This window comes from Bacillus rossius, chromosome 1 (assembly GCF_032445375.1).
Source record: "Bacillus rossius redtenbacheri isolate Brsri chromosome 1, Brsri_v3, whole genome shotgun sequence".
NCBI lineage: Eukaryota > Metazoa > Arthropoda > Insecta > Phasmatodea > Bacillidae > Bacillus > Bacillus rossius.
In genome coordinates, this window is record NC_086330.1 from 310020758 (window position 1) to 310033395 (window position 12638).

At 54.2% G+C, this 12638-nt stretch overlaps 1 protein-coding gene across 1 annotated transcript; it reads left to right on the forward strand.

Moving 5' to 3' along the window:
• Positions 1-8523: 8523 nt before the first annotated feature.
• On the forward strand, positions 8524-9180 carry LOC134527917 (activity-regulated cytoskeleton-associated protein-like). The gene has a single exon (XM_063360955.1). It carries the CDS (start codon positions 8524-8526, stop codon positions 9178-9180), a length of 657 nt encoding a protein of 218 aa, XP_063217025.1.
• The last annotated feature ends 3458 nt before the right edge of the window (positions 9181-12638 follow it).

Below are 12638 nucleotides of genomic sequence, written 5' to 3' on the forward strand. Positions count from 1 at the left end.
CCCTCCCCTTGCGCCAGGGCCAGACGCCAGTACAGCGCGACTCGCGGACCGGGACGGACGCACGTCCCACGGGGAGCCAGCATTTCTTTGTTTCACCGAACGTCCATCTGGTAATTATAGTCACAACCAAGACCTTTCTTTAAATACTCCCCGTGTGCGCCCGGTCCTTTTCCAGTGTAGGGCCTAACACAGCCGCGTCAATTTAACATGCCCCACACAAAGCATTACGTGGGGCCGTGCAGTATATGGTACGGGCCGTCTCCCGCCACCCCAGAACTTTAGTTAATCGCCCACTGCACAGGCACAGGCTACATCCAAACTTAAACATGTTTTTAATTTAGTAGCGAGACGCGGTCCACACAGTGGGCCCGCGCGCCGCAATTTACCGATTACGAGATTAGCCGACGCTAATCGAATGCTCTCCCTCAACTGCGACTGGCGTGAGGGCTTAATAAGTAAATACATGTAGAGGCACGCAGGTGTCCCTCTCAGATAACGTGTGGAGTGTAATCGTGTACGTAAGAGCACCACAGGGTGCCGTTTTGTCAAGTGTAATTGTAATAATAGTGTAATCAAAACTTCTACGTGTTCCGACGCCTCATTGGCAGTCATGTACCGCCGAGTAGACCTCGCGCCCAATGTAATTAACCAGTGTCAATCGTGAACAATAAAACGTCCACCCCGCACCTCCCGTGCGCGACGTGCGACCCGTAGAACAACCAGAACAGTGTATGTAAATTAACCTAAACAACCCAACCTAATCAGGAAACAAATTCCATCTCCGCCGACGGTTCTAGCGGGCCACGCTGGGGCAACGAACCCACGACCATCACACGGTTAGACACCGAGCTAGCCTGGCGCCCTCCCAGAACAGAAATCTCTAAGAAAGCCAGCCACCCCGCTAGGACCTGCGCCCGACCTCGAACACGAGACCGCGGCGGACGGCAGATTTGAAAAGGTGAACGTTTTACCATTTCCTCTAAAATGAATATTTTTTGTGTATTTTAACACTCAGCATTATTTTAAAGATTTCTGCATTAAATTTCGTAATCGAGTCTTGTATTACAAGTTTGACGTCATCCGGCCGAAGGCTACCCTAAAGCCCGACCTGCAACCGCCAGTATCCGACCCCGCTAATGGAACGCGCCCCTAGCCATGGCCCACCCGAGTCAGACGAGCGCCGCGGAACTTAGGTATTATCAACGGCCTTAACTGAATCGGCAAGACAAACCGAGTCATGTACACGGTAAATTTGATTTGATTTGAATTAACAACACCGTGCAACACAAGTGCGACGTAGGAGTGCCCGGGTCACTCAGGCGTAGTTTTTTACTAAACTAGCTGTGAGTGCTCCTCTTGCGGCCTTCAGCCTGATTTCAATAGTGTAATAAGTGACTTAACTCAAACCGCCCCAAATTAGCATTTATCATTCGCCACTAGAGCAGTCATCAAGCGACGAACAGTCTCCAGTGTAACTCTGATAATTCAAACTTATTTTATACAAATTTGTTAAATGTCATTTCTAAAACACACACACACATATTGACGTCCCTCGGCTTGAGGCCCCCGGTTCCCTGCTTGCGTGACTGTCTAGTTATGCCCGTACTGCTCTGCGGAGAGTGGGTCCAGGCCAACGTGGCCGGGACCGGTAACTGCGTAACCTGGAGGGAGGAGTTAGGTGGAGAGGAATATTGGTGAACTGTTCCAATAACGATTCGGTGTTGACGATTTTCACGAGCCCCTTTTATTAACGATTTATTACCCTGCCGCAGCCTGGCGGAACTGCCGTGGAACAAGCTCCCTTCCCACGACGACCCAGACTCCTGTAACAGCGTACGGTCCGTTATGACGTCCTGGCACAGATTGAGAGTGGTTATACGTAATACTAATCCCGTTTAAGGTTACACCGTGAAGAAGCGCTGTGCGAGCGCGCCCTGTTACGTAACGTTCCGTAAGACGATAGAAGTTCTTAGTCCCGCAACTGCACGTCCACGGTATAGAATACTCTGCTAGTAACGGCACTCGACGACTCGTAAATTCAGTAACGCGGCGAATGACTCGCGGAGGCAGCTTGACTGCTGTATCAACTCGAGAACTAAAAACGAAAGGTTGGCCACGAGCTCCGGATACGTGCCTCGCGAGCAGCGCGGAGCGGCGTACTCGACCGTCCTCGTTCGAGCCCTGAACACGACTGACTCTCCACGCCCGCCCGCGGGTCGGTGCCCACGGGCTGCGGGGAGGGGAGGGTAAATCGGCCGGCGTGGGAGAGGTCCCGTCCCGCAGCGCGCCAGGCTGCAATTACATACTAGCATACTTGAGGAAACACAGAATATTCACAGCTAAACGAAAACATTAATCACAACAAGTTTACAGAATTAATAAATTATATACAATATTTACATACTCGTCGAGGCCCGTGACCATTTAGAAAATATACAAAACACAGAATCATCTCTAGCACAAATATGCTCATTAGCCCACTAGGGCGCATGCGGGTGCGTCCCTGGCCATTGCACTTCACTGGGGAGACAAGGGAAGACGTTGACGAGGCATAACGGCCTGAAGGAGCCGAGGAGACACTTGGGTCGACGTCAAATGCCCCCCCTCCGACGAGGCCGTTATGTCCCTCAACGCCTCTCATTTACTCAAATGGACGTGAGACGCCGGGCCGAGGCACTGGAGCACTGACCTGCTGAGTCCGGCGCCCTCGTGACAGACTGAAGGGGCGTGGCACCTTTCGCGGCGCGCGCAGCAGCAGGCGGCGGCGTCGTGTCCAAGGTGGCCCTCGTGACAGACAGAAAGGGGCGTGGCACCTTCAGCGACGAGCGCGGCAGCAGGCGGCGGCGTCGCGTCCAAGGTGGCCCTCGTGACAGACCGAAGGGGCGTGGCAACTTTCGCGGCGTGCGCGGCAGCAGGCGGCGGCGTCGTCGCGTCCAAGGTGGCCCTCGTGACAGGTGGAAGGGGCGTGGCACCTTTCGCGGCACGCGCGGCAGCAGGCGGCGGCGTCGCGTTCAAGGTGGCCCTCGTGACAGACCGAAGGGGCGTGACACATTTCGCGGCGCGCGCGGCAGCAGGCGGCGGCATCGCGTCCAAGGTGTCCTTGTGACAGGTGGAAGGGGCGTGGCACCTTTCGCGGCGCGCGCGGCAACAGGTGGCGGCGTCGCATCCAAGGTGGTCCACGTGACAGACCGAATGGGCGTGGCACCTTCAGCGACGAGCGTGGCAGCAGGCGGCGGCGTCGCGTCCAAGGTGGCCCAGGTGACAGACCGAAGGGGCGTGGCACCTTTCGCGGTGCGCGCGGAAACAGGTGGCGGCATCGCGTCCAAGGTGGCCCGCGTGACGGCGGTCGTGGCACGCCCTTGGTATCGTGCAGTTGTTGCACGCCATTGACGTGCGTGGCCAGCGGTTGTGGCACGCCCTCATTGTGCGTGCAGAGCGATCGTGGCGTGCCCTCGTGCGTGCAGAGCGATCGTGGCGCGCCCTCGTGCGTGCAGAGCGATTGCGGCATGCCCTCGTTGTGTGTGCAGAGCGATCGTGGCACACTCTCGTGTGTGCAGAGCGATTGTGGCAGCACGGCCGGTTCGCACCGCGTAGGTCCCTCGTGAGCCCCTACGGCAGTTGGGGGCGGCGGCATCAGGGGCATCGTGTCTGAGTCGGCCTGCCGTATCCACCCAGACGTCGCGTGCCAGCCGTACCACAGGGGCTGGACGGGTGTGGTTTCCTCTGTCTGCAGCGATGTCCTTCTGCTCGGCGTTTCCACCTCATTGGGCGGGGGCTGTGTTGGAGGCGGTGTCGGAGGCACCGTCGGCGGCGGTGTCGGAGGCAGTGTCGGCGGCGGCGTTGGTTGCAGTGGCATCGGGAGTATCGCCGACTCCTGCAGCGTGTCGGCGCCCGCCCAGTGTGACCACTCGATCTTCGTGGTCGAGACACTTGCGGCAACACCCACACACAGTTTCGCTCGGCACTGGTCACACATAAAGCCGGACGTCCATTCCTCTTCTCGCGCGACCAGTTGTGAACACTCCCTGTGCCATAGATTCCCACACGTCCCGCAGATCCGCCCATCCGATGTCCCGCTGGGGCATGAATCCGCACCGCACATTGTCCTACCATACGCCCAGTATTCAAAGCAAAATCTGCACTCGTAATCTGCGAAATGCTCGCAGCACTCGCCGGGCTCTGGAAAGTCCGCTTCCGCCCATGTCTCGTATGCTTCCTGGAAATCGTCCATGCTTATCAGGAGTGTCTCGCTGCTCGGTAATTCAGTCCGTGTCTCTTCTCGCGGCGTTATCTTGCACCGAAGATCCCTGCTGCGTCGCGATCTCAGGTTAGTGGCGCTCCCACGACGCGTTATCTGTCGCGCCACCGATCCTTGTCGCGTCGCCCACCGTCTCCGGTTCACACCGCTCCCACATCACGTTATCTTACGCCGAACGTCTCCGGTTCGCGAAATTCCCGCGCCGCGTTATCTCCCGCCGGCGCGCCGGCGCAACGTCTCGAGTTCGCGCCGCTCCCACGACGCGCAGCGGCACCTGCTTCCGTCCTGTCCTGCACCTGCGCGCTTACGTGCGCTTGCGTGCGCTTGCGTGCTTACGGCCACACTAGTTGGGCGCCAAATGACGTCCCTCGGCTCAGAGGCCCCCGGTACCCTGCTTGCGTGACTGTCTAGTTATGCCCGTACTGCTCTGCGGAGAGTGGGTCCAGGCCAACGTGGCCGGGACCGGTAACTGCGGGACCTGGAGGGAGGAGTTAGGTGGAGAGGAATATTGGTGAACTGTTCCAATAACGATTCGGTGTTGACGATTTTCACGAGCCCCTTTTATTAACGATTTATTACCCTGCCGCAGCCTGGCGGAACTGCCGTGGAACAAGCTCCCTTCCCACGACGACCCAGACTCCCGTAACACCGTACGGTCCGTTATGACGTCCTGGCACAGATTGAGAGTGGTTATACGTAATACTAATCCCGTTTAAGGTTACACCGTGAAGAAGCGCTGTGCGAGCGCGCCCTGTTACATAACGTTCCGTAAGACAATAGAAGTTCTTAGTCCCGCAACTGCACGTCCACGGTCTAGAATACTCTGCTAGTAACGTCACTCGACGACTCGTAAATTCAGTAACGCGGCGAATGACTCGCGGAGGCAGCTTGACTGCTGTATCAACTCGAGAACTGAAAACGAAAGGTTGGCCACGAGCTCCGGATACGCGCCTCGCGAGCAGCGTGGAGCGGCGTACTCTACCGTCCTCGTTCGAGCCCTGAACACGACTGACTCTCCACGCCCGCCTGCGGGCCGGCGCCCACGGGCTGCGGGGAGGGGAGGGGAAATCGGCCGGCGTGGGAGAGGTCCCGTCCCGCAGCGCGCCAGGCTGCAATTACATACTAGCATACTTGAGGAAACACAGAATATTCACAGCTAAACGAAAACATTAATCACAACAAGTTTACAGAATTAATAAATTATATACAATATTTACATACTCGTCGAGGCCCGTGACCATTTAGAAAATATACAAAACACAGAATCATCTCTAGCACAAATAGGCTCATTAGCCCACTAGGGCGCATGCGGGTGCGTCCCTGGCCATCGCACTTCACTGGGGAGACAAGGGAGGACGTTGACGAGGCATAACGGCCTGAAGGAGCCGAGGAGACACTTGGGTCGACGTCAATATATATATATATATTAAGTTAATCATTAAGTTTTTTTGTGTGAATTTAGAGCCACTTACATTTTGTTATTAATATAATTTTTTACTTTTTTACGAATAATGGAACTTTAGAAACTCTGGCGCGACAGGGAGCTCACCCCTCCCCTCGTTCCACAGCCAGACGCCAGTACAGTGCGACTCGCGGACCGGGACGGACGCACATAATACGGGGAGCCATCATCTCTTTGTCTTTACTGAACTTCCATCTGGTAACTATAGTCAAACCCCGAAACTTTTTTAACTACTCCCCGTGTGCGCCCGGTCCTTTTCCGGTGTAGGGCCTAACCCAGCCGCGGGAACTTAACACGCCCCGCACAACGCATTACGTGGGGCCGTTCAATATACGGCACGGGCTGACTCCCGCCATACCAGACTTTTAATTAATCGCAGAGTGCACAGGCACTGGCTACAGCTAATCGTAGACTTTACTTAATTTAATAGAGAGCCGCGGTCCACACAGATGGGCCCGCACGTCGCCGTTCACAAATTTTGGGATTGGCCGACTCCAATCAAACTCTCTCTCTCAACCTCGACTGGCGTGAGGACGTAACTTTAGTGACCGCGCGTCAGAGCGCCTAGTGTATAATTGACAGTGTACTTTATGTAGGGAAATCGTGTGACTGTAATTGCTGTGTAATTTGCCAGCGTAATTAAACGTTCACTCCGCACACTCCGTGCGCGACGTGTAAACGACAGTGCAAAACCGTGTACGTTATTTCTGAACCTCACCAATCCAGTTAGGGATCAGTGCCCAATGCTGTGTAGGGCCAGTGGGGCAACAAGCGTTAGGGATCCCTAACATCATCAACACCACCGCCATTCCTAGTGGACCACGCAGGGGCCTTCGGACCTTACGACCCTCCATCGTGGCTAACCACCGCGTTAGCCTGGCGCCCTCCCGGACACTTTTCCCCGCAAGAAAACAACTCTCCCACTAGGAACACCGCCGAGTCTCGAACACGAGAACCCGGGCGACGGCAAGTTTACACGAAAACATATGAATTTGTTTGTTACCGAGGTTTGATTTAACACATCACAGACAAGTAGGTACTGATAGAATCGCTCACATTATATTTTTTAACATAGTACCCCGACGATCTGAACACTTTATTCCTTCTCCTCAAGCCTTGGTTGTTAATGTTCTGATGAAGATACTAGAGAAATATACATTTGGAGCATTAAGTCCGATTGTTGATGACGGGGGTGGCAGCCAAATGGGTGGGGGATTTCAGTGTACTACACGTACCAATATAGCGGAAATTTGTTTACAAGTGCACAACTGTACTTGCATAAGATATTAATTTGGAGAAAAATGTCAACTCATTGATTCCGACCGCCAATGCTCCTCTATGTCGCATAGACCACTATGCCTCATCAACGTCTCACGAAAGTGTGTGCACCGAACGTGCTCTGGCGCGCACCGGAGTGTAGGAAATGGAACGGGGCGAACGCCACGCAATTAGTGCCACGTCAGCGGAGGAAACCGGCCGGGTGTGGCATATCCCTCCGCCGAACTACAAGAGTGTTTATGTATGTTTTCCACAGGAACGTATTAGACTTTATTTTCATTGTTTAACATGTCATGTCCACCAGTTTGGCCTCGGCTGGTATGATAGCACAAGCCCCAAGTGCGCCACCCATCCTACATAATCTATGGGGAGGAAAGTTAGTTCGCCACCCGCCCCTAGATGGCAGACGAAGGGGAATGTAAATTAAGGAAACTTTGTCTACCTGCCCAGCCTAATTCAGGACAAATATGTAAATACACAGTGTTGTAACAAGAAGCCTGTAAATTATACAAGTGAATGTAAATAGTATTGTAATTCGAATATGTATGCACAGGAAGGGTACAGATGTGCCCTCCCTGATGAATATGTACATACATTGTATATTTACTCTGGCTGAGCTAAGCCAGGCAGAAAGCTCTTCCTAGTAATTCTAGGTAAATAAAAGTGGCAAGAATACTTGAGCAGTATTATTCAGGCAGCGACCTCTCTGGAGGACTGCTCCTCCTTCCTACCTCTCCCTGCTCTTGAGCAGCGACCCCTACTCGGGGACCACTCCCGCTCTCTCCCCCCCTGCTCTTGGGCAGCGACCCCACCTCGGGGACCGCTCCCGCTCTCTCTCTCCCCCCCCCCATTGCCTGATCACTCCCTGTTCTTGGGCAGCGACCCCTGCTTGGGGACCGCTCCTGCTCCTGCCCTCTGCCCGATCTTTCTCCGCTCTTGGGCAGCGACCCCTGTTCGGGGACCGCTCCCGCTCCTCCTCTCTGCCTGGGACAAGTCAATTTGGCGCCACACGTGGAGCCAGTCAGCTTGGATAACCTGAGGACCTCGCCCTGCCTCTACGAGAGCTATCAGTACAGCCGGAGCAAGCATCCACTTCCAGGAGTGAAGACAATACCTGGTGGCGCCCAACAGAAATACCGCAATGGAGTCTACACAGTGTGCCGCCCCAGATTGCCGTACCCAGAATGGACCCCAAACCCCCTGCATGTGTTACAGGACATTATTCCACTAGCAGTGTCTGGGACACAATAATAGAGACATCGATCCCCAAGACTTCATCCACATATGCCAAACCTGCCGAGAACAATTGCGGGACCAGAAGCCAACATCAGTTGTACCACGCCGATGCTTCGCCCGAGACTGCCCACGGACTGCCCTAGTGCTTACCACCTGCAAGAGCTGCTATCGGGAGTACCATCTATCCTGCTTAGGCTGGGATGACACCCCACTGAACCTCACGGAACTCTCTTTCAAGTGCGGGATATGTAGGAACACCCCAGAAATTCCTACTGGCGCCGAAACGAAGATGACACCGAGGCCATTCCGGGGACAAGACCATGAGGATCCTGTCAAACAGCTCCAGCACTGGGAGGAGGCCCTACAGACCCAGGGGATTCCCCAGGGCGAATGGATTGACCATGTCGGAGGACTACTAATGGGAGAAGCTACTGGATGGTGGAAGAGTCATGAAGGACTTTACGACACCTGGGAAGATTTCGCCTCAAGTTTCGCCAACCAGTTCGGCAGCCTGCCACGAATCGCGGAACTTACTGCCCAGTTGTTCAGCCGCAAGCAGAAGGACAACGAGGAAATAGAGAGTTTCCTCGCCCGCAAGAAGAAACTATATGAACGCCTCTACCCTGATAGAAATGTGAAGGAATTCCTTCCTACGGCACTGGAATTGGTCAGACCCAACCTACGGCCATTCCTCAGACACCCACCTCCCAAGGATTGGGCAGAGCTACATCTCCGAGCAACCGCAGTACAACGGGACTATCAAGAGACCCGGAGCACTCCCACGGGAAAAGTGAACGCCTTCCCCACTCGGGAGGAGAAACCTGTCAGCCTCCAGGAGGTACCAAAATGCTGGTACTGCCCTGAGAGGCACTTCAACGCAGAATGCCCGGTCCGACGCCAACAGCGGGACACTCAGGACAAGAAGCCCTTGCAGGGAAACGCCTAAGGGGAAGGAAACCTACCTCCGGAACCTTCCCCAAGGGAATGGAGGAATACAAGAACCCACTTGCCATATCAAGAGAACCAGAGGGAGCTGGGCAAGTGACGAGCATCCAGCAGGACCACCCTCGGGTCCTACCCCGCCTTTCCGTACAGCTGGGCCCTCACCAAATCTATGCATTACTGGATTCTGCAGCCACTACCAGTTACGTAAAAGCCGAGTTGGTTCAGAAGATTGGAGCCGCCATGACCACACAAGTACAGTATGCCCAACTGGCACAACGAAACACCCGTATTATGCTCCAAGGCAGGACCTCCTTGAGATGCCACATTGGAGACAGGGAAGTGCCAGTTTCCTGCTGGGTAGCCAAGGACCTCCATGAAGACATGATACTGGGGCAAGACTGGCTTATTGAACAAAAGGCTGTTATGGATTTCGAAGCAGAGCGGATATGTTTTGGAAGAGCTCCACGCCAAACCCTCTACTGGGTAGCCCGGTGAGTAACTGAGACATCACTACCGGAACTATCATTGGCAGACCTACAACAAGCCTTCCCTGAGTCTCTTCAACAACAATTGGTTGATATGCTCCAGCCCTATAGAGTTGTCTTCATGCCCAATGGAAACCTGCCACGGACTTCAAGTGCATGTCACCAAATCACGCTGAAAGACAACCGTCCCATCTACTGTAGGCCGGGGGATCCCCCACACCACAAGCGGAAGTTGATTGCAGAACAGGTGGCTGAAATGCGGGAGGCGGATATCATAGAGCCCAGCCGGTCTCCATACAACTCGAAAATTGTCATAGTGACAAAAAATGACAAGACACCACGCTTTTGCATTAACTTCCAGCCGCTGAATGAGGCGACAGTCAGTGCAGCGCCCCCGGCAGTAAATATCCACGAAACGCTTAAAGCCATTGGGACAGCACGGGTATTTTCCACCCTGGATCTTAAATCAGGGTACTAGCAGATCCCCATGCACCCAGACTCCAAGCATTTGACTGCCTTCACCACTCCGACAGGGGAGCGTTATCAGTTCAAAGTCATTCCCTTTGGCTTGAAGAACGCCCCTAGTACGTTCCAGCAAATGATGTCACAGGATGTATTACCGGACCTCATTGGGCAATGCTGCTTTGCCTACCTCGATGACATTATTATTTTTTCCAACTCTTGGGAGGAGCACCTAACCCATCTAGCACAAGTACTGGAACGGTGTCAGTTACACCATCTAACTTGTCATCTAAAAAAATGTCACTTTGGAAAGAGCCAACTGGAGTACCTGGGACACATCGTATCAGCAGATGGAAACGAAGCTAATCCAGAGAAAATACAGGCCATCATGGAAGCTGAAGCGCCCAGATCGGTACGTCAAGTCCGGAAACTATTGGGTCTCTGCAATTGGATCAGGGAATTTGTACCACATTTCTCTAGTATCTGCCAACCCATTACCGATCTGCTGAGCCCCCAAGTGCGCTTTCACTGGGGGGCCGAACAAGCACAAGCCCTGGCAGACCTCCGCAAGACATTCTCCCAGATCAAGAGGCTAGGCCGACCCGACCCAACCCAGCCATTCACTCTACAAACAGATGCCAGCCAAAAGGGACTAGGAGCGGTACTATACCAGGAACAGACTCCGGGAAACCGAAGGATCATCTCCTATGCCAGCACCAAGCTATCACCGGCAGAACAAAAATACCACAGCAATGAGCTGGAGTGCTTGGCCATCATGTGGGCCATCAAGCGATTTCGGCCATACCTGGAAGACCAGCATTTCACGTTGCGTACCGACAACAGGGCACTTACGTGGCTGGGATCCATGAAGGACAGTAAGGCGAAACTTGCCCGCTGGGCATTGATGCTACAGGAGTTCGATTTCACCATTGAACATTGTGCCGGGAAGGACAATGAGTTCGCAGATGCCTTGTCCCGAGCACCCACAGGGCCACCACTGGAAGATGACTTCCAAGACTACGACAGGATGGTCACAGACCCAAACCCACTCCCTCCAACAGCAAAGGAAGGGATGAGCCTACAGCAAACTGGGATCACAGGGGAAAGTCTCTGCCAAGCCATAACACAGGGCCAAAAAGCAGACCCAGGCATTTGTATGATGGTGCAGCGCTTGCAGCGCATACATAATACCCCACCTTCTGAGCAATCGCCCGCTGATCAACAGTTTGCTCGCACCCACCGCCTCCACCCCGCTGGCCTAGTGAGATGGCCTGACAAGGGGGCCAACCCACAACTATTAGTTCCCCGAGCCTTAAGGGAAAAGGTAGTAAGGGAATACCATGATGCGGATCTCGCCGGCCACCCCGGCATGGCGGAAACCCGGAGGGCAATCCAAAAGGGATACACCTGGGACGGGATAAAGAGGGATGTGGAAGAGTATGTAGGGCAATGCTATCGGTGCAACACGGCCAAAGCACACCGACCTGCGGGGCCCGACCACCTTCATCCTCGCCGCCCAGAGAAACTCTGGGAAACAGTAGCAGCCGACCTTATGGGGCCATACCCCAAGAGTGCCCGGGGAAATCGATTCCTATTAGTGGTTACCGACCTTTTCTCCCGATGGGTGGAGGCATTTCCCTTGAGAAACTCTAAAGCAGCAAAGTTAATACAAGCCTTGGAGAATGAAGTCTTCTCACGCTGGGGATATCCCAAACAGATCCTTACAGACAATGGGAAGCAATTCACCGGAGAACAATGGGACAAAGCCTGCAAGCGATGGCGAGTGAACCGATGGACCACCGCACTGTACCACCCCAGGGGGAACCCCACAGAGCGAAGGAATCAAGAAATTAAAAAGGGAATACGGATTCGGCTTGGGGAAGACCAAGCATATCCCATCAATATTATTCTCCCTTCGGAACAGATACAATGAAGCGCTCGGCTGCAGCCCCAGCCAGTTGCTGCTGGGAAACGAACTTCCCCGACCTGGAGAATAGGAGTTACCCACAACACAACCCCAACAAGCCGAAGAAGCACAGGAGCAAATTCCGCACACCGGAGCCGAAGCCGAAGCCCGACAACAAGCCGCCAGAGAACATCAGTCTCAATACCACCGAAGGGTTCATCCTGCGTCTCCTGATGGAGTACAAGAATCAACACTCCAGATAGGGGACTGGGCCTACTGGCGGACACACCCAATGTCCTCACAGGAGGATAACTTCTGCGCCAGCCTCTCCCCTAGGTGGCAGGGACCCTACCCAATCGTGGGGAGACGCGGGCAAGTGCTCGACCTAGAAATGAAACCTCAGAATACCATCAAGGTCCACCAAAAGGACCTACGAAAATCCCCACTAAGGGATTCCACCGAAAAACCTAACCCGGGACCAGATAACCTCCGCAAATCCCCATCATTAGGGACAATGTCATCAGGACCCCAGGACACTCGGCAAGAAGAAAACACCACTCCAAGAATACACTCCAGTCCATGCCAGAGGCTACGACCACGGGATCG

Excerpts from the sequence above, each read along its gene's own strand:
- LOC134527917 (XM_063360955.1), top strand. The coding sequence starts at position 8,524 with ATGACACCGAGGCCATTCCGGGGACAAGACCATGAGGATCCTGTCAAA.